General features: G+C 49.0%; 1 protein-coding gene across 2 annotated transcripts; it reads right to left on the bottom strand.

The window, feature by feature from the left end:
- Positions 1–64: 64 nt before the first annotated feature.
- ACKR3 (atypical chemokine receptor 3) lies at positions 65–20,907 on the bottom strand. 2 transcript variants are annotated; one of them, XM_064433510.1, is made up of 2 exons: positions 20,796–20,907; positions 65–2,032 (listed from the first exon to the last, which is right to left on the bottom strand). In XM_064433510.1, exon 2 carries the CDS (start codon positions 2,003–2,005, stop codon positions 911–913), a length of 1,095 nt encoding a protein of 364 aa, XP_064289580.1. In that variant the 5' UTR covers positions 2,006–2,032; positions 20,796–20,907; the 3' UTR covers positions 65–910. The 2 variants fall into 2 exon arrangements, with proteins under 2 accessions (XP_064289580.1, XP_064289579.1); XM_064433509.1 differs by lacking the exon at positions 20,796–20,907 and adding an exon at positions 5,753–5,884.
- Between the last annotated feature and the right edge of the window lie 228 nt (positions 20,908–21,135).

Genomic DNA, 21,135 nt, shown 5'->3' with positions numbered 1-21,135 from the left:
TTTTTTGGCTTTTTTTTTTTACCTGAGGAGAAGGCTAGCAAGTCAAACCACTGGTAGGCACAGGTCTTGTTTTCTTTTTCTCAGATCTTTATTTTACAAAAATAACTTACAAATAGAGACAACTCTCAGCAGTAAGATCACTCACTCTGTGCAGGAGGATACAGCCTGGTGAAGCAGGGGTGTAGGAGTTAAGGACTCTGACAATACTGTTAATTTTAACATGATGGCAGCTATATTACACTACATATATTTCATGCTCCAGCATGTGGGTGTGACACCACATAAAGCCATGGTCCATAAAGTGTGCCAGCCAGGGAGGATGCTCCCAAGAGATCATTTCCATCCTATTTATCAGCATCCTCTTGGAGCCAAACGGCCACCTAACACTCAGACTACAGCACTCTGGATACACTCATCAGCAATATACTTCAAATACATGATAAAAATATATTTCACTTTCAAATACACTTGTATAAGGTACACCAAGAGGCAGAAAATAAAGTCTCGAGCTTTTAAATACAACACACTATATATATAAACGTACACAAGGAGACAAGAGGGAATCAAGACGTGGAAGGACAAGCTTATCCATGTTATCTATGGTACACAATGGCTTTGTCTGCTAGGAAGCAATTTCCATTTGCATAGCGTTGTTGAGGAGTCCACACTGGGCTAGGAGGAGAAAAGGTTTTCATTTTGGTACCACTTCCACTTTCCAACTGATCCTACTCTTAAATTACACTTTGTCCTCTCTTTTTTGTAGGCTGGAATTCACGCCGCGTTCGTAACAAGCACATTGAAAGGAAAGGGGTAAAAAAAACCAAAAAAACAAAACAAACAAACCGTAACACACAAAAAAAAAACCCACATCAGGTCAGAGAGTCAAGGAAGTTTCTTTCTGGGGTTGCAGTCATTTGGCATTTTGCTCCAGAGCTGAGTATTCTGCTTCTGACACTCTGGAGGCGTCGATGAGTTTAGTGAGGCCAGTTTTGGCAGAGTACTTGAAAATAAAGGCTTTCATGAGCTCGTATCTGTAGTTGCGGTTGATGAAGCTGTACAGGATGGGGTTGACACAGCAGTGGACCAGGGAGAAACACTGAGTGATGTGGAGGGTGGCGTAGAGGAAGTTCTCCATCTGGCAGCTGAAGGGGATGAAATGAAGGCTGTAGAAGATGTCCAGCAGGACGGCCACGTGGTAGGGCAGCCAGCACACCAGGAACACCACGACGTAGGAGAAGATGATCTTCCCGTTGCTCTTCCGCTCCTGGTCGCTGGAGGTGGAGATGCTCTTGGCCAGGAGGAAATAAAACACGGCGATGATGGGAAAGGGGATGAGGAAGCCCAGCACCACGGAGATGAGCTCCATGCCAATCAACCACTCCTTGAAGCTCTCTTCGGGGTAAACGGGCCTGCAGTAGGTCTCGTTGTTGGAAGAGACCGTCTTGAGGTAATAGGTGTCCGGGAGGGAGGCGGAGAAGGCCAGGAGCCACACCAGGATGCAGATGCAGCGGCGGATGATCTTCTTCTTGCGGCTGCTGGAGTTGGTGAAATAGGCGACCGAGAGGTAGCGGTCCACACTCATGCACGCCAGGAAGAAGATGCTGCTGTACAAGTTGATGGAAAATATCAGGTGAGTTATCTTGCAGGTGATTTCCCCCATGTGCCACTGGTTGTGCTGGACGAGCGAGACGACCCACACAGGCAGGGTGATCACGACGCACAGGTCAGCGATGGCCAGGTTGAAGATGTACAGGTGGGTTTCATAGCCGGTCATTTTGGCCTGCAGGTTGACCCACACCACCACCGAGTTGGCCACCAGGCCTATGACGAAGATGAAGATGTAGAAGAAGGACAGGGTGTAGAGCAGGGCGCTCTTGTTGAGCGTGCCAGGGCATGTTGTCGCATCCACCGTGATGCACTCGCCGTTGCTGCACGTCCAGTTGATCTCCGTCAAGTTGGCCGTCTCCAGGAAATCCAGGATGGAAGTCAAGTCAAGCGCGCTCATGGTCGCTCGGACTGGAACTCAAACGACCTAAAGGCAAAACAGGATTGAAAGAAATGACGTAAATTACGGAGCTATTTCTGCTGCCGTGTCATACGGGGACGCGCCGCTTTAGTGACATCCTGCTCTTGCCAGGCACCTTCCATCAAAGCACTCCGTGGAGTAAAACAGCCAAGACACTTAGCAAAACTCATCTGCTTGACAAAAGAGGAGCAGCACCAGATCTAACGTGATTTTTCCTTCTCCTCCAGCTCACATCTGACATCATCAGGTTGGCTATCGTCCCCGGGTGTGAAATCTGCAAAGTACACCGTGGCCAAATAAATGTCAGGCGACTAAATCTGTCTCCTCCAGCATAAATGATGCTCCTATCGCTTTCAGCAGGGGAATCTTTAGGCCATTTTATCTGCGCTCCCTCAAGCACAGTAGAATTGATCTGGCTGATACACGGCACCGTAAAACATTTACCACAGGCTCTGGTCAGCATCTTGTCAAGTCATACAGATGCAAAAAGTAGAAGTGGGGAACTAAGGGGCTTTGTACTCCTATCCAAACTTAAATTTAAATTCTGCTCTGTCCTCCCTCCCTCCCTCCCTTCCCTCGAATTCTACAAAGAATTCCCTCGAATTTTACAAAGTATCCCCTGCATTTAACTACCATTACACAGCGTTGAGAAAAGAAAGAAAAACTCAGAGTCTGACTGCTGAATAGATCTGCTGGTCTTAAGTTTTCTTTTTAGAAGAGTGCTTTGATTTCAAAACACTCCCCCATCATGGTTGGCTCCACAACTGCCTCCTTTCCACCCTTTTGCTTTTCTATATCTACTTTTGCTGCCTCTTCAGTGCTTTCTTCTACCTTCAGGCAGTGGACAAAGCAACTTGTTAACTTCCTCACCAGCAGAAAGAAAAGGCCCTTAATGGCTCACACAAAACCCCAAGTGGGGCTGCTAACTGCTCCTGTCCTTTTGGGGAGGCATAAAAATGCTGTTCCCCCTCCCTGGGACCCTCACAGGACCCTCAGTACCACCCACCACGCTTCAGCCAGGTCAGTTTTGGAGCGCAGGATCCAGCCTGGGATGTGCCAAAATAAAGCTGCAAATGTGGGTTCCCAAGGGATGAATCCTTGTTCCCTCATGGCTTCCCCTGAGCTGGACCATCAGGTCAGCCAGCCCGCCCATGGACACATCCAGCACCCCACCAGTGGTCACCTTGCTCTTCCCCATGACCACAGCCCAGAAAGAGAGGGACCAGCCTGGAGAAAACCAGTGTGGCCAAGTGACCAGAGAGCAACAGGGACCTCCAAATATCCCTGACCCCACCACAGGATCTCTTGGTAGGGTTTCCAGGAGCACAGAGTGGGGTTAAGCAGGGAAGAGCTCAGATGTGCCCCTCTCCCCAAAAAGGGACCTTGGCTGACACAGCACCTCTCCATCTGCATAATGAGCTCTTCCCAAAGCTCCCACCCTCCTGCCTGTCAGGGACAGAGGCTACGGAAGAGAAGGGAGATAAGGGGGGAGATTACCCGAGAGGACTCAAGGCACCATTGTCCCAGCAGAGGGGAAGCTGGTGGCACTAACAATGAGGGGGGCCCTGCACACATTCAGGGGAGATCAAATCTCTCCACAAACAGGCCCAAATTGGCCCTGTGAGGAGATCTGGCCTGTGGCTTTCATCCTGCTGGCCTGATGAAAGACGGAGCCGAGATTCAAACCAAATTAAGCACGGATTTTGCTAAAACACTGCCTAAAGAGGGAGCTGAGCCAGGGGCAGCTCTCCATCCTGGGACAGCCGAAGCTGTGCTCATCTCAGGACAGCAGAGAGTGATTTAACCCACACTATGCAGGGCAGAGGGGCTGATCCACCCCCAGAGCTGCCAGTTCCACCCTGGTGCTTCAGGCAGCAGTGGTGGATGCATCCCTTGGGTGTTCACTTCATCCCAGGGCTGTGAGTGGGACACAGGGATGGGGCTCCTGCCACACCTCATCCAGGGTCCCACTGCATCCCCAGCACAAACACCTTCCAAGCCTCCTACACACAGGAGAAGCAGCACCATCCCCAAGTCCCTCTGCCTCAAAACTCTGCAGCAATTAAAGCAAACTCCCTAAAAGCCACAAAACTTCCAGCCCCATGGCAAAGGCCACCAGCTCCTGCTGGTATTTGGGGGCAGCAAGGGGAGCACAGGAGCACAAGAGGAACACCCCGCTACCCCCTGACACCCTACAGAAGTAGCATGGGTGGGCCTGGGCTTCTCAGGAAAGGCACATGGTCTAAAATAAGGGGAACGGGCTCACCCCACATCCCAAACCCCAATTCAGGACAGGACTGTGACCACCCAGCACCAGCAAGCCTCCAGCACATACCTCACAGAGAAGAAACTCAAACCTGGCTCAGAGGTGTCAGATTCCGACAGAGAGGCAGCAACGGGGCAGCAGAGAGCCCTTGAGGCTGGGGCTCACACCAGTGCTGGGGACACCACAATCGCAGCTGCCGGCTCAGGGGCACCCTGGGGGTGTTAGGGAGCACGAGGGATGCTCAGCCCGCTCCCAGCCCGCCTGCACTCCGAGAGCACGGCTGCTGCACACACGTGCATCCATCTGCCTGCGCCTTTCGCATCCCCAGCGCGGCAATAAAAACCCGACACCGAGCCGGCCTCCCAGGCTCTAGGTCCCGCCGGGGAGGAGGGCTGTGCTCACAGATTACAGCCCCACAAACCGGGCTGTAGTCTGGGATTAGCTGCTGCAACCCGAGCTCCGACTCCCACCCAGATTAGCTGGGAGGTACGGGGGGGGAACCCACCAGACAAACTCAATAAAGCCACTCCGTGCTCCTAGAAAAACCCCTTCAGCGCTCTCTGCAGACAGCACAGCACCCAAAAAACTCGTGAAGGAAGCTGGGACCGTAATTTGTGTCCGCGACACTGCAAAACTCCTGCAGGCCATCACCCCTTCCACCTGGCAGGCACACGTGCCGAGTCCAGTCGCTGCTAGTTTATAGGACAAGAAGGAAAGGAGACGCACCCCAAATCCTGCTCCAGACCCCCAGAGCTGTCCCGGGAGCTGATGCAGCCTGCAGGAGTGCACCATTCCCATCCCACCCCCTGCCCAGGACCCGCTGCAGGCTGTGACAAAGCAAACAGGCACAGGCATCCCTGCCTAGGAGGGCAGCCCGGCACGGCAGGGCAGTGCCCAAGCCCTCAAGCAATTTGGGGAGCTTCCCAGAGCATCCCACTGCCCGCACTCGGACCTGCCTCCCGGCCGCTCAGGGGCGTGGGCAAGCCGCGCTCTGCCCTTCCCAGGAGAAGAAGGAAAGAGCCATGCCAGGAAAAGTTGGGACGGCCGGGCGGGCTGTCAGCCGCACAGCCTCACCCTTCCCGAGCGCCGGCTCTCCAGCGTGAGGAGGCGGCCGCCGCAAGAGGACACCCATGCCCGCGAGGGTGTGCGAGACCCAGCCCGGCACATTCAAACTCTGCGGCAGCTCCGGGCTGAAGAGACAAACAACAACCGCAGGGGAAGGAACGGAGCGGGGCCGAGGAACGGAGCGGGGCCCAGGATCGCACCTGGGCACGCAGGGGCACCCACAGGGGAGTGCGGCCGCTCCGAGCCCCCCCAGACCCTCCCGCCACGGCAAACCCAGGCGGGGACAAGCCGCAGAGGCTCCCCCACCCCGTGCGGGCCCACGGGGACTCTGCGGGGAGGCTGCGAGCCCTCACGGGTCCCGCAGCCCGGCGGGGCTCCCCCGGTGCCGCCCTTACCTCGGGGCCTGGCGGCAGCGCTGCCCGAGCCAGTGAGCGCGGCCCCGGCGCCGCCGCCGCCTTATATCGGCCGTGAGGGGAGCCCGCCTCCCGGGGGCGGCTCCGGCGGCCCGGCTCCCATCGGCCCGGCCCCGGCTCGGCCGGAGATCGGCCCAGCGCAGCGCCGGCTCGGCCCCAGATCGGCCCGGCCCAGCCCCGGCCCCGCCCGGGGCTGCGGGAACGGCAGCGAGGGGTGCGGGCAGCCGGGGTGGGAGAGGGAGATACCGGCACGGGGGGAGAGATAAGGACGGGGAAAGGGAGGAGAAAGAGAGAGGAAAGCGAGGGAAAGAGAGAAATAGAGAGAAATAGAGAAAGAGAGAGAGGAAAGCGAGAGGAAAAGGACAAAAAAAAGAGAAATAGAGAAAGAGAGAGGGAAAAGAGAGAGGAAAGAGAGAAATAGAGAAAGAGAGAGGGAAAAGCGAGGGAAAGAGAGAAAAAGAGAAGAAACAGAGAAAAAGAGAGAAATGGAGAGAGAGGAAAAGGAGAGAAAAAGAGAGAAATAGAGAAAGAGAGAGGGAAAGAGAGGAAAAGAGAGAAATAGAGAAAGAGAGAGGGAAAAGCGAGGGAAAGAGAGAAAAAGAGAAGAAATAGAGAAAGAGAGAGGAAAAGGACAGAAAAAGAGAAATAGAGAAAGAGAGAGGAAAAGGACAGAAGAAGAGAAATAGAGAAAGAGAGAGGAAAAGGACAGAAAAAGAGAAAGAGAGAGGGAAAAGAGAGGAAAAGGACAGAAAAAGAGAGAAATAGAGAAAGAGAGAGGGAAAGAGAGGAAAAGAGAAGTAGAGAAAGAGAGAGGAAAAGAGAAGAAATAGAGAAAGAGAGAGGAAAAGGACAGAAACAGAGAGGAAAAAAGGAGAGAAGGAGAGAAATAGAGAAAGAGAAGGAAAAGAGAGAGAGAGAAAGGAGAGAAAAAGAGAAATAGAGAAGGAGAGGGAAAAGGGAGAGGAAAAGGAGAGAAGGAGAGAAAAAGAGAAATAGAGAAGGAGAGGGAAAAGAGAGAAAAATAAGAGAAATAGAGGGAAAAGGGAGAGAAAATGAGAGAAGGAGAGAAAAATAAATTAGGAAAAAGGAGAGGAAAAAGAGGAAAAAGGAGAGAAAAAAGAGGGCAAAGTAGAGCAAAAGCAGAAGAAACCAGGAAAAAGGAGAGAAAAAAGAGGGCAAAGTAGAGCAAAAGCAGAAGAAACCAGGAAAAAGGAGAGAAAAAAGAGGGCAAAGTAGAGCAAAAGCAGAAGAAATGAGGAAGAATATAAAGGAGAAAAAGGTATTCAGAGGGAGGAAAATGAGAGAAAAAGAGGAAAGATGAGAGGGAAAGGGACAAAGGAGAGAAAAAGCGGAAGAAAAGAGGAAAAATATAAAGGAGAAAAAGATAATCAGAGGGAGGAGAAAAAGGAGAGAAAAAGAGGGAAAAGGAGAGAAAAAAGAACGCAAACGGGAGCAAAAGCAGAGGAAAAGTGGAAAAAAGAAAGGAGAAAAAGAGAATCAGAGGGAGGAAAAAAGGAGAAAAAAGAGGAAAAAGGAGAGAAAAAAGAGGGAAAGGATAGCAAAAGCAGGAGAAAAGAGGAAAAAGGAGAAAAAGAAAGGAGAAAAAAGAAGAGGAAAAAATAGGGAAAAGGAGAGAAAAACAGAAGAGGAAAAAGAAAAATAAAAAAGGAAAGGAAAAAGGAGAAAAAGAGGGAAAGAGGAAAGGAGAGGAAAGAGAAAAAAAAGTAACATGGGAAAAAAGAGAAGGAAAAAGCAGAAAAAGAGAGAGAGCAAAAGTGAAAAAAGAAAAAAAAAAGGTGAAAAGATGTGGGAAAAGAGAAAAAGAGGAAAGAGAAAAAAGAGAGAAAAATACAGAAGAAGAGAGAGGTGTAGTTGTATAGAGTAAGAGTTTAGAAGTTACAATAGAAGCATATGTGTGTACATGTGATAATATCCCATTGGATAAAAGTATCCACAGTGCAGTAGAAATAAGTAAAAGTGATAGCTTAGAAAACCAAAATAAACCCTGTGACAACTGTCTACTAGTTTAGAAAGTTATGTATTACCTTGTAAATAAGAAACTTGTGACTGCTCTTGAGCTATGGCTGACTGCTCCTTTGCAATCTCACAGCCTCTGAGACTGATGCTTATCTGAGCAATAAATTGTTCCTAGCCCAAAAATAGTCCCATCCCTTTATTTCAATAATTCTGAGGGAAAGGCGGGTCGGTCAGGCTGTCTGTCCCAGGGAAATGCTGGGATCAGATGTCCATCCACCTGCCCAGCCCTGCCAGTGGCACTGACAGCTCCCAGGGGTCTCCAAAACACCAGGTGAGCTCAGCCAAAACACCAGGTGAGCTCGGCCCCCAAACCCTCCCCCTGAGCCCACACCGACCTGCAGCTCCTAAATCACCTCAGCAGGGCTGAGCCACTGCCCAGCCAGGACATGCAGCTTAGCTGGCACCTCTGAACCACGACTTTTTGGAAGATACAGGGCTCAGGTTTAGCCCTTGGACCTGCCCCCAGAAAGCACGTATTTTGTTTCCCCAAAAATACATAATCCTATATCCACAGGCAATTAACAGGACAAGGAGGAATGCTTTCAAACTGAGAGTAGGTTTGGATGGTATATTGGGGAAAAAATCTTCCCTGGAAGGGTGATGAGGCCCTGGCACAGAAAAGCTGTGGCTGCTCCGTCCCTGGAAGTGTTCCAGACCAGGCTGGATGGAGCTTGGAGCAGTGTGGGATATTGGAAGGTGTCTGGCCCATGGCAGGGGTGGCACTGGATGGGCTTTGGGGTCCTTTCTGCTTTGGGTGCCAGGGAACAAGAACAGTCTCCCACCTTCCCATGGATGGAAAGGGTGGGATGTAAAGTGTCTCATCTCCCTTCTGACCCCTGCTCTCCCTGGGTGAGGTCCTCCCAACTTCACAGCTGTTGGTGAGCAAAGTGTTTCAGCATCTGCTTGAATTCTGAGTGCTTGCCCAAGTCCACGGATGTTGGTGGGATTGAAACACAGTGATGTCAGAGAGCGGCAGGATTAGGTTTAAAAATAAGCAGGGACTGAAGAACTTGGCTAAATCAGGCTCTGAAAATCCTAGGAATTAAAAAAAAAAAGCCAACAAAACTAAAGGCACTCTAGCGGCACTCTGATTGCTTGGCTAAAAAAGCAAGTGGAGTGGTTTTGCTTTATTTGGTGTGCCAGAAAATAACATCAAAAAGTGCAAAGTCTTCCACAGCTCTCCAGAAATACCAGCCAGCACCTGGAACCACAAAGCTGCTGGAAGTTCAGAAGTCACAGGTAACCTGCCCTGTCCTGCACTTTGCCCAGGGCAGAGCCCTCGCTGCCCTCTCCGGGTTCCTCCTTTCAGGTGTCATTTTATAGGAGCACTTTCCTCACAGAAGAGCCAGGGCAAATTCCCTTTTAGCTACAAAAACTAGATTTTGTTTGGTGCTCAGGCGTTAAAAATCTGCGTGATACAAAACCACCTCCCTAGAACAGAGCAAGCAGAGCTGGGAACCTCAGATCAAATCAGCAGAAGGTCGAGGTGCTGCCTGCTTGCCATGATTAATTGGTGTCTGCCACCAATCCAAGAGATGTGATTGCAGATTGCAGTTGCTATGGCCAGCAACTCCTTGGAGATGCAGCTGTCCAGGTGATCCATCAATTACTGAAATGAGACAGGCTGGGAGAACTGGGATTGTTCAGCCTGGAAAACAGAATGTTCTGGGGAGACCTTAAAGCACCTTTCGGTGCCTGAAGGGGTTCCAAGAGAGCTGAAGAAGGATTTTGGATAAGGGGAAATAGCTTCCCACTGCCACAGGGCAGGGTTAGATGGAATATTGGGAAGAAACCCCTCCTTGTGAGGGTGGTGAGGCCCTGGCACAGGGTGCCCAGAGTGGCTGCCCCTGGATCCCTGCAAGTGCCCCAGGCCAGGCTGAACAGGGCTTGGAGCAACCTGGGATAGTGGAAAGTGTCCCTGCCCTTGGCATGGGTGGAATGGGATGAGCTTTAAGGTCCCTTCCCACCCAAACCATTTTATGATTTAGGAAAGCAAAGCTCTGCAGTTTTCACCCTGTTATGGAGGAGTCTGTGGCAACATGTCATTGTTGGGCAAAATGCAGCACTGAAAGCCAGATCATTATTTAACTGCTTTGGTTTGCATTTATATTTTGTTTAACTGTCTGAACTACAGCAATATGTTCTTTTTTATTCCAAAACACAAGTTGTTACTAATGGGGGTAGAGGAGAGAAAAAATCCTGAATTCCTCCCAGTCCTCACAGCCTTTCCCTATTGACTTCGGGAACACAGGCTGAAAGCACCCTCCCTTTCTCTTAAGGCTTCCCTTTCCAGCTGGGAGGCAGATGGAAGCTGACACCCAGCCCTGCCTACTCAAATCAACAGAGAAATTAAAAATAAAAAGTAAACCACTCCAGTTGGCAGCTTCGAGTGCTGGGAAGACACAGGTTTGGGAATGAGAGAGAAGGCCAAGAAGGCAAAGTGCAGATTGTATTGGGTGGAGGAACATGCTGATTGTACAGTAAGTATCAGAATGGGACAAAGGGGAAACATTTCTCCCCTTGCACAAGAGAGGGTTTGCGTGCCGCAGGAGCGAGGTGGGAGCAGCCTCACGCACACAGAGAACGGTGCCAGGAGCTCAAGCACCCACCCAGGCACGCCAAAGCCTGGCACAGCCCTGGAGAAGTGATCTATGAAGTATCCAAAGGGGAAGCCCAGCATCCTGTGCTTCCTTCCTCTGCCAAGACAGCCAGCCCTGTGTCACATTCCTTGCTGCATTGCTGGGATGATGGGTGGATGGATGGATGGATGGATGGATGGATGGATGGATGGATGGATGGATGGATGGATGGATGGATGGAGGGATGGATGGAGGGATGGAGGAATGAGCCCCCGTGCTAACAAGAGGAATGAATAGATGACTGCGTCAGGAGTCACCTCTGAAACGGCAGCAGAAAGGAAACGAGCAGCACGTTTCCAGCAGGCAGTGGCTGTGGTGCTGCCCGGCTTCACTTCCCCCAGCAGCAGGGAACAATCAGGGCATTTCATGCCAAGCCCTGCCTCCAGCAGCGTCAGCAGCCTCAGGGAAGCCCCAGGGCTGCTCTCCTGCCCAGCTCCATCCTGTCCCGTCTGGAACAGACGCACGATGAGGAAGGCAAGGGGAAGAGAGCAGGGAGAAGCAGCCTCTCACTGCAGGGCAGGAAAAGTTCTCGTGCTCACAGGCAGCTCCAGGAAACCAGAGTTCTCCTCTGCACAAGGATGGAGCGAGCCAGAGGTGCCCCAAGCTGAGGAAGCTGCTCAGGGGGTGGGAAAGGCAGCACTAGAGAAACTGTGGCAGAAAGAAGCTGACCTCTTAAAAGTGGAGAAAGAAGGAAGAGAAGTGCACAGAGAGGCTGCCAGGGCAACCCCAGCCCATCCTAGGGCAAGGCTCCTGCTTCCCCTATCCTAGCCTAAACCACTAAACCAAGCAATAAAAGAGAAATCACCGCTCAGGACTTCCCTTCCTCCTTCACAGCACCCACCTGTTAGTTCAAAAGTTCATGAGATATTATATTTTTATTGCAAAAAGCTGCCCGGGGGCTGGTTTCCATCTCTGCTGCAGCTCCAAGGCTGCATTTTCAGCTTCAGCACCACAACAGTAAGGACCGAACTGAAGAGGAAGATTTTCCAGCATAAAGCTGAACTTTTTGGGCTGTCACAGGCCTGCAGCATCTGTGGTTTGAGGCAGCACACGTGGAAAGCTTTGTGAAAAGCTGCCGGGAGGGATCTGTGTTTTCCAGCCCTGTCCGGCACGGGGACGCTGCCGTCAGCTCTCGCCTCCTGACAAGTGATGGTGAGCAGCTCTGATTCAGAGAGACAACTCAAAGCACACAGTGCTTCACATGGCCCTCTTCAGCTGGGCCACCCAGGCTTTTAACCATTCTCTGGCTTTGTCCACCCAACGACAGAATCATGGAGTTGTTTAGGTTGGAAAATGCTTCCGAGATCATCGAGTCCAACCTGTGACTGATCCCCACCTTGTCACTCAGCCCAGAGCACTGAGTGCCACATCCAAGCATTCCTTGGACAGCCCCAGGGGTGAGGAGAGAGACAGAGCAGGGGAAAGGTTTAAGGTCTTGTCCACCTGCATGGCAGGGCATTTTCTGTCAGTCCCAGCGAGCTTTCCCAAAGCCAAGCAATAATATGGCAACAATTCCAGCAGGATCCGCTGAGGAATGGGCTGGCAGAGCAATCAATTTGCTATTTTCAATGTAATGAGAGGTTTCAGGAGAAATCAGTTGGTGGTGGAATTAGGAATTTGACCTGTGTAGCCAGTAATTACAGAAGATGGGTTTCCCCTTCACAGCTCATTTCCATCTTACCCTTTCCACTAAATAAAGGTGTTACCGATGGATGTTATTTGCTGCTTCTTAATCTGCTGTCAGAGGCATTACTGCCATTTATTTGAGAGCGTGCCAGAATGTGACCATGAGGAGGATAACATCAAACCCTGAGCCAGAAATCCTGCCTGGAGCAGTTAAGCAGGCAGCAGAGAAGATTTTTTCAGAGACACTGATTTTTACATAAACATTGTTCAAAAACTTCTCCTGTCCTCACAGCGCAGTCTCAGATTAGCAGTGAGACGTGAACGTGGCAAGGGTAGGTTTTGACAGGAGCCATCCTATGGAAATCTGCATCAGCAGCAAGTGGCAGGCTGGGGTTAGAGAGAAGAAAGCAAGGAGCTGGAATTAGGATGATGGGATCCCCCCCACCTTCACTTGCTTCCATGGGAAAGAGCCCTGTAGGTGTAAAACAACTAAATGTTACAGGCTGGTAAGAAATAAAAAATTCATTAAATCGTAAATCTTTTGGAAAGGGGATCTACTGGAGAGATTATATTCACTTCTCATGGACATATTAATTCAACAGTGGCATATCATATTGTTCTCTGCAGGGGGAAAAAAAGACATATTGTTTTAAAGTCTGATTTTTAGAGCAGTCCTTGAGGAAGGAAAGCAAATATAATCTTGGCAAGGAAAACCAAGTGTGTGAGCACCGAGGAAGGGACATTAAACACAGGGCCCAAGTCCCAGCTGCTGAAAGTCAGCATGGTTTGACTGCAGTTCTTGGAGCTGAGCCCGTGCATGGGAGCTGAGAGTGAAGGTCACCTCCATTTAGCCACAACTCCTTGAAAATGTTAAGTAAGTGAACACAAAGGGTAATTTTTTACTGTGAACAGTCACTGTTTGCCCACCAGCAAGCAGGTGAGAAGACAAAGACATTACAGCTGCTTTCCTTTGATGTTTGGTGATTGGGACTGTCTGGTCTTCTTCTGGACAGCTTCTGGCTCAGCAGTGGAAATTGCCAAGCTGTCCTGGCTCTCAGTCCAGCCAGACACTCAGGATTTGAGGAGAACTCAGTAGCCACGTGCAGAACATGGGCTCTCCAAAGCCCTGCTCCAGCTGCTTCCCAGCCTAGGCTCCCTACATGCCTGCTCTCCATTCTCCAGGAAGCTCCAGTGGCACGTGCCAGATGCTCCTGCTGCAGATCCAGCCCCATCTCCTGCCTAAATTGCATCACATGGAGTCAAAATAAAGCCCTGGAGAGACCTTTCCTGGCAGACACCTTGCACACAGCAAGTGAGACTGGCCACAGGCCCCCTTCCACAGGTATGGTCACACTCCACATTTTTCTTCCCACCTGTCTCCTGACCACACAAATTTTGTGTTCCTTTGAAAGAGGAGCATCCCTGCTCCCTTTTTTCCTCCCTGCCCATCTCCTGGAGCGTGTCTTTCCTCAGGAGAAACCCGTGGATTGTCGAAAAACACCTCAGGGAATAGCTACAGGAAGGTTTTCAGCAGACACACAACTCAGGGCACAGTAACTGCTCTACCCATGGCCTTCCCCTCACCATCCCAAGGAGCTGATTCCAGGGGAACAAGGGGAGAGCACAGCTGAAGTTCCCCACACAAGAGAGCAGGCACCGCTGAGCGGCTCTTGCGCCATAAAACAATCGAGGCCTGTTTGACCCCATCACACTCCCAGCCAGCTCAGGCACAGACAACCCAGCCTGAGCCATCAGAAAAGATGGGATTTGCTTATCATTCAGACTGCACAGACCACTCTGTGAGCTCACACATACAAGCTCCTGCAGGACTTCCAGCTCTCCACCTTCCCTTTGCCTGGCTCTCACACTGACAGCTTCCCCAGCATCCATCCCAACGAGGTGTGAAATTTGAAGCATCACCAAAGTGCACACGGGGCTGCTCCTAGGTAATTACACGAGCAGATAAAGTAAAAAAGGGCTGATGAAACATTAACCACGAGCAGGCAGAACAACAAAGGCAGTGCACCCGAACCACAAAGACTTAATGCAGCATTAAGTCAGCTGCACCTTAGTTGTGTATTTGCCATGTGGATTCAATACCTCCTTGAGATGGAAAACAGGAATAAGGCTCTATTTTTTTCCACACCTGGGCCAGGCTCCTAGTTGAAACAGGCAGTTCATACCAGCCAAACACTTGGACATTTAATTTCTGTGGCTGAGGTCCTTAGCAATGGCTTTAGGTTCAAGGCACAGTGGCAGCAGCTCATAGCCCAAAACCATAGGAAGCCAGAGAGGTTTTAAACTACTCAAATTATCCAATGTGAGCATGAGAAGGAGGCAATGTGGGCTTTAGCGTCTGACCAGGGCCCCTGGAAACTTAATCCTAGATGATTACACCATTTCTTTTCTTTTTTTTTTCCATAGAAGAAATAAACAGTCTTTTGTACCAAACATAAGGCTGCCTTATTTTGAAGGAAGATTTATCACCCAGGCTAAATCCATGAGTTCATTCTGGTTTTGTCCCAAATCTTCAAAGCAGTGTTTTACACTTCATGACACAGTATCAGCTGGTTCCGCCTCTGTGCCAGGCAGTCCCCAAAAGACATCCCACTTTTCTTTATAAAAATAATAAAAGAATGCAGACCATCTCATCAGTTGTTTAAAGCCTGCACAGCAAATTCCACGGAGGCATGTCAGAGCCATACAAACACTTCCATAAGGACTGGCTTCCCTGCAGACTACAAACACCAGCAGTGTGTTGGGGCTTGGAGTGACCTGGACTAGTCAAAGGTGTCCCTGCTTATGGCAGGGGGGTGGAACAAGATGAGATTTAAGGTCCCTTCCAATGCAAACCATCCTGGGATTCCGTGGTGTGACACTGTTCAGTGGAGGGCAGTGACTGATGGGTGACAAAATCTGCTGAAATGAGGATTGCTCAGTGCCTTCCCTGCACCAACAGGGGCTCTGTTGTACTGAGCTGAAACCTTGAACTCATTACAATGTCACTCTGTCTCTGGATCCCATATCCTGTGGGGGAATCTTCTGGGAATGTATTTTGGTTCAGACTTGGGTCAAGGAGAGTTGACTTGACCTGAAAATAAATCCAGGCGATCTCGAGCTGAAGAGCCATTGACTACTGTTTGCAATACAATAAAGTGAGCAGATCAAACTCGGCTGAAAGCCAGGCTTAACATAAATCCAGGCAAAAAGGGGAACAAGAAGATGCATTCACCACCATGACAAAGGGGACATTTTTTACATTGGCACAGCTCAGAGCAGTGACTGAAAAGCGCTTCCCAGGCAGCATTTTTAGTGTCCCATATTGGTGTGTGCTGTTTAGCTGTGCTGGCATCTCCAACAGACTGCAGCAAGATAAGAGTTACACCACTTGGATGTGTATGAAAAAGAGGTTGTGGGATTTGGTTGGGTTTTTTTTTACCATTTTTAACGTCACTAGCAGGAGTTCCTTTGCTTGCACACAGGGCAGCTTTTGTGAGAGGTATTTTATATGGATCCCCAAGGAAGGGTCTCAGTGGCCGGGCTCTGAGCTCTATTGTGTGCACGTGTGTGTAATAACTCTCTGCAGCTTTTGGTTCGCAGTCCAGGTTGTACTCACTGCAGCTCCAGGATGAAATCTTCTGCTGGCTCACTGTACCACTACTTTCACTGAAGTTAGCCTCTCTCCTCCTCCAGGAGCTGTCAAAATGTTTGTTGGATAAAACAAGTTTTGATCCAGCTGATAATTCCCAGATCCCTACCCACTCAGCAACACATCCTCAGGAAAAGTGGACATCCCCCCAGCTCTCCTCCTTCCCAGGGCTCAGCTCCAGAAGCAGCAGCTTGATCCATCAGCTCTTTGCCCACAGCACAAACCCCACTCTGCAAATTTTCCAGCTCCTCAGTGAAGCTGGTTGTCCAGCAACCACTCAGGAGGATCCTCTGCCCGGCCAGCAGCACAAGCACAGCAATTTGGCCATTTTCCCAGAGTTCCAACTTTACCAGCAAAGCTGTCCCACAAGGATCTAATGAATGCATCCTCCAGAACAAGCTGTGGGTGATGACAACATCTAGTGATGCTTGGACATCACCTTTTTCTGTCCCTGCTAAGCCTCCTCAGAGCTCCCCTAGCCCAAGCCTTTACACATTTCCAACCAAGAGCAGCTGGTTCATCTCTGGATAAATATTAAATGGAGTTCAGTCCTTCTGCTGGCATTCATTATCTACTCCATTTTACAATAAGGAGCTGGTCAAATCCCTGCAGCCTTCCCAGACAAAACCAGCCAGGGTAGCTGCTTTCAGGAGATGAAGGCAGCCTCTGTGGGAAGACATGAGCACCACATTCCTCATTTGAGTGCAACTATTTCTAAACACAGCTCAGAGAAAGCTGCATATTTATTTTTTTTATTGCATTAAAACCCATTTTATTAACCAACTGGTACTTTAATGTGGATGATGCCTTTGTTTATAAAATAAATTATGCTGTTTCCTCGCATCTCCCACTGTGATTGCACGATTCCCGGTCAGATTGTATAATGTTTGATCTAAGAATGTATAAACTCCACTATACAAAGCTGCAATAGAAAGTTGAATAATAAGTTGAGACTCCAGCCTCTCTCAGGGAAAAAAAAAGGTGAGTTTGACAAAGTAACATGCTGAGAGAGCCTGGGAATCTTTCTGATGGAATAAAGTATTTTAAGAGGGGCTGAATATTCCAACTCAGCATTTCCCATCTGCGCCTTCTAAAAGTGACAGGAACTTCACCCCTGACTCAAGCAAAATCTTCACAAATTGGGATTTCTTTTACAACTGTGTGAAAATTAACACTTTCACTTGCAATTAGCAGCATCACAGCCCTGCTCACACTTTTGCTGCAGAAACAAGCTGCACATGAATATTCACAGCCAGGCAATGCCATCTCGAAGAAACCAGTGCTGGGAAGGGCTTTACCTGTCTCTCCTACAAGCAGAGGAAAGGCACAGATCAGTCTCTCCACAGGGGTTCTGCAGGTAGTTGCTACTGCTCATCTTGGAGAGCTCTGGGACAATCATGGAATGGTTGGAAGGAACCTTAAAGCTCATCCAGTGCCACCCCCTGCCATGGGCAGGGACACCTTCCACTGTCCCAGGCTGCTCCAAGCCCTGTCCAGCCTGGCCTTGGGCACTTCCAGGGATCCAGGGGCATCCACAGCTGCTCTGGGCACCCTGTGCCAGGGCCTCAGCACCCTCACAGGGCAGAATTCCATCCCAGTATCCCATCTAACCCTGCCCTCTGGCAGTGGGAAGCCATTCCCCCTTGTCCTGTCCTACATGTCCTTGCAAAATCACATCTCACCTGAGAAGAATTTGCTCTGCTGATGCAGGTCTAGGCATTATGCACATGGAAACTCCAGTATTTTTTAATGGACACATTTTTCCTTCCCAAAAAATACCCATCATCACAGTAGCTGAACTTCTCAACCCCTCTGTGCTTGCAGGACCATCTTAACACTCCTTTTTATAAGTCAGTTCCACTTGGAACAGCAAAAACATGAGTAAAGCCAGCCCTGGAGATTTTCCAGCCATCAGGAGAGGTCCCAGCAAGGTGAAGATCTGCCCAGTCTTTATCCACCACCTGCCCCTTCTCTGCTCAGGTGCCAAGTGCATTGCAGCCACAGTATGTGAGTCCTTTCTGCAAAGTTCACACCATTAAAATGAGCTGGAAATGAGAGAATTATTGATTTTAACATCATACGCTTGACATAAAGGGAGTTAAGCATCTCTTTTCAATGTAGCAATCTTCAAAGCAAAGCTGTGGTTATTTCAACTCCATCTTTCCTGGCCAGTGTAATAAAGGCTGAAGGAGCACAAGAAATGCAAGAAAGGGAAGCACTAAGGAGGCGGAGGTGGGAAAAACTCCAGTACTGCCTCATGGATAGCCCCATTTCAAAGCACACTGCTTGTAGCCAAGCTGTGAAAGCCAAAGTTATGAACTCAGTTGCAAACCAGACCTGGAGCAGAAGCTCTGTCTAGAACTTTAAAAATCCAAGTGAAATGTCATTCCTTGGTGGTGTTCCATCCTCAAGCCAGTCTGAAGTCATCCCCAGCATGTGATGGGTGGCGTTCCATGACGTCCTGAAGAGCCAGAGGCCACCCTGCTCCACCCTTTCCAGGAAGGATGGGTCCATCCTCTCCTCTTTCTGCAGGACCTTCCCTTTCCAGGGCTTGCTCCAGCACCTTTCAGCTGCACCAAGGCACAAAAGATAAAGAAAGTGCCCATTTTCCACTGTCAAAGAGAAAAAGGAAGCTCCCCGAGGCTCCTTTCCACTCTCTAAACAGCCAAAAAGTTGTTCTCCACCAGAAAAGAAATCTGGAGCTGATCTGAAGCCCATCAGTGGAAACTGGTGGAGCACTTGCTGTCCTCAAGGAAGCCAGGAGAGAGGAAAGCAGAGAGCCACACTCCTCAGAGCTTAAAATATTTACTGAAAACTGGATGCCAGGAAGGTGAACCAAAATAATGCTTGAAAAGACAGAGTGGCTATTTAAGGGGTGGAAAGACAGATCGTAATTATAGGGTCATGGGATAAATTTTACATGGCTCATCTGAAACAAATTGAGAACTGATTAGGCACCCAAAATGAAACAAACACCTCTAATTCATTTATTAACTCTTGCTTGGAGTAGCAGAGGAAATTCAGTTTTAAAAGCAAATGCTTTCTCTCTTTGCAGAGAATTTTATAGGGATGAATCAGGTACTAAAGTTTTTGCCAGCAGTTGTTTTGCTTGGCTGCCTTAAAAGCAAACAAATAAACAAACCAAAAATCCCCAAACAACTCCTTGATTGAAACTTCAGGCTAGTCCTGGAAAACTCCCAGCCCACCAGTAGAGCTGGTGGGGAGTGTTCCAACAGGCAGACCTTAGGCAGAAGAAAGGTTTTCTGCTGAAAAAAAAGTTGAGTTTCATGGAAATATCGTCATGGAAATATTTTCAGTTTTCCAGCAGGATAAAAATTGAAGGAATAACATCTTAATTTTCAAGGTTAAGTCATCATTTGGTCTAGATCAGCTGCTGTTCCCCACCCTTTGTGGGTGAAACTTTCTGCTGGAGTTCCCTTAACATGATTCATCCAAGCCTCTCCCAGGAGAGACATTGCTTCCTTGGCATCCCTCCTGTATCCTGAGAAACACAGTCCAGCTAGAGGAGAATAGAGGCAGCTGCTCCAGGCTCTTGCACAGAAACAGGAGGACTTAATCATGCTCTTGACACGAAAAAGAAAAGGATACATTTGGTTTTGAACCACACTCCAATGATGAGTCAAGCACAGCGCTGTAATCAGCACACACCCACCACTGGCTCCAGAAGTGAGGGAGGGTAATTTATGGGTTATTGCAGGGAACCAGGAGACAGCAGGATTGCCACCAGGCCAGCTGCCACTTCTGCCAGTCCCTCTAAATCCTCTGAATCCCCCAACAAGCTATGAATGCCCAGATGGATGAAGGAGAGGGCAAAAGGCTCTTCCAACCATTCTGCAAGACCTTCACGGAGCAGCTCGCTGTTGAGCAAGAGGCCCACACATGATGATTGGTCTTGCAAAACAGACATTACACACACTCCTGGGGCTTTCCCAGGCTATCAAGACATTTTGGCTCATCCTTCAGGACTTGGCATGAAGTACTTATTAGCACAGACAGGTGTTTGGGTAGCAGGGATGGCCAGCTGTGGCAGGGCAAACATCTGGTGCCCATGACCAGTCACTCCAGAGCAGCTCCTTGTGCCTTGGACATGCTGGGAAGTCAGAGCAAACCAAAGATGGATTTAGGGCAGTCCCTGGGATGCAGCATTGGTCTCACAGTGTGTTTGCACAGAGCAAAAGGTGCTGCTGTCTGTGTTTGAGCTGTAACCATCAGTAACTCCTGGGATTGCCCAGGAGTTCAGGGCAGGTCAACGTGCCACGAACAATTCCTGTGCTGCAGAGATCAACATTCAGCAGTGACTGGTATTTACTTCATATCCTGAGTCATACGACCACTGTTAGTTCTGCATCAGCTAATTGAAGCAGACAGGGCTATGCTGATGGTATCTCAACCCCTCAAGACTTGTTTTGTCAAAGGACCCCCACACCCTGCCTTACCTTCAAGGATTCGCTGGCATTCAGCCTGGAGGAGCAGTGAGCTAGAAATCCCAACATGGAGCCAGAAATAAATATTCTTCTCTGTTTACTCACTGAATTGCAGTCTCTTGGCCTTCCCACTCAAGGAAAAATTATCTTTGTAAGATTCCAACCAGCAATTACATCCCCATAACAAATCCACACAAAACTTGAATGAGCCAGATTAAATGGCTACGAGTGATTTTGAGGTCATTGAAGTCAACAGAGCAAATTTCCTGTTGGGCTTCTCTCAAATAATGTAAAACAAAGCCATTTATTTACTCTCAAAAAGTATCTGGAGTGATATAAGCCTGCTCTCACCAGCAAGAGGCAAGTGGGGCTTGTAATTCCTTGCATACATTTGGTCATTGAGGTCTTCCCTGAGTTGCAAGTGGAACTTCACACTTTGGGACAGCTGCTTTTGGAATCCTTTAGGACCTGATGCTACCAGCTTAACATCTAGCTTATCAAGTACTTAAACAGAAACAACACTGCTGGGAGTGAACAGGATTCAAGAAGCAAAATTACCACGTTTTAAACTTTTTCAGGTGTTTCAAACCTGCTACATCGGTTCAGGAAGTTCTGAGGCTTATTCCTACCTTCTTTTTCTCCTTCCTGCAGGTGATGTGGGGGTTTTCATGTGAGCCTGGTACATGTCAATGCCATCTGTAAAGACCCTCTTTTCTGGATATTCAAAAATGTTTTACTGTACAGTTGAAAAATGTGAGAAGGAATAATTAATAAAATGTGAAAAATGTGAGAAGGAATAAATTATGAAGCATCTTGAGCAATCATGCACTCCTATGAGGCACTTAAGATACTTTTAGGAATAATGTACAACTATATTACAAAGCCCCTTGTTCTTCAAAGTGATGCTGATGCTGCAGAAAATGATAAATCAATACTGCAGAGGGCTTTCAAAACTGCTTGTTCCTTAGG

Source organism: Passer domesticus, chromosome 10 (assembly GCF_036417665.1).
Source record: "Passer domesticus isolate bPasDom1 chromosome 10, bPasDom1.hap1, whole genome shotgun sequence".
In the NCBI taxonomy this organism is placed as follows: domain Eukaryota; kingdom Metazoa; phylum Chordata; class Aves; order Passeriformes; family Passeridae; genus Passer; species Passer domesticus.
This window is presented reverse-complemented; position numbering and strand designations above follow the sequence as displayed.

Coding starts and splice junctions, on each gene's coding strand:
- ACKR3 (XM_064433510.1), bottom strand. CDS start 2,005: ATGAGCGCGCTTGACTTGACTTCCATCCTGGATTTCCTGGAGACGGCC.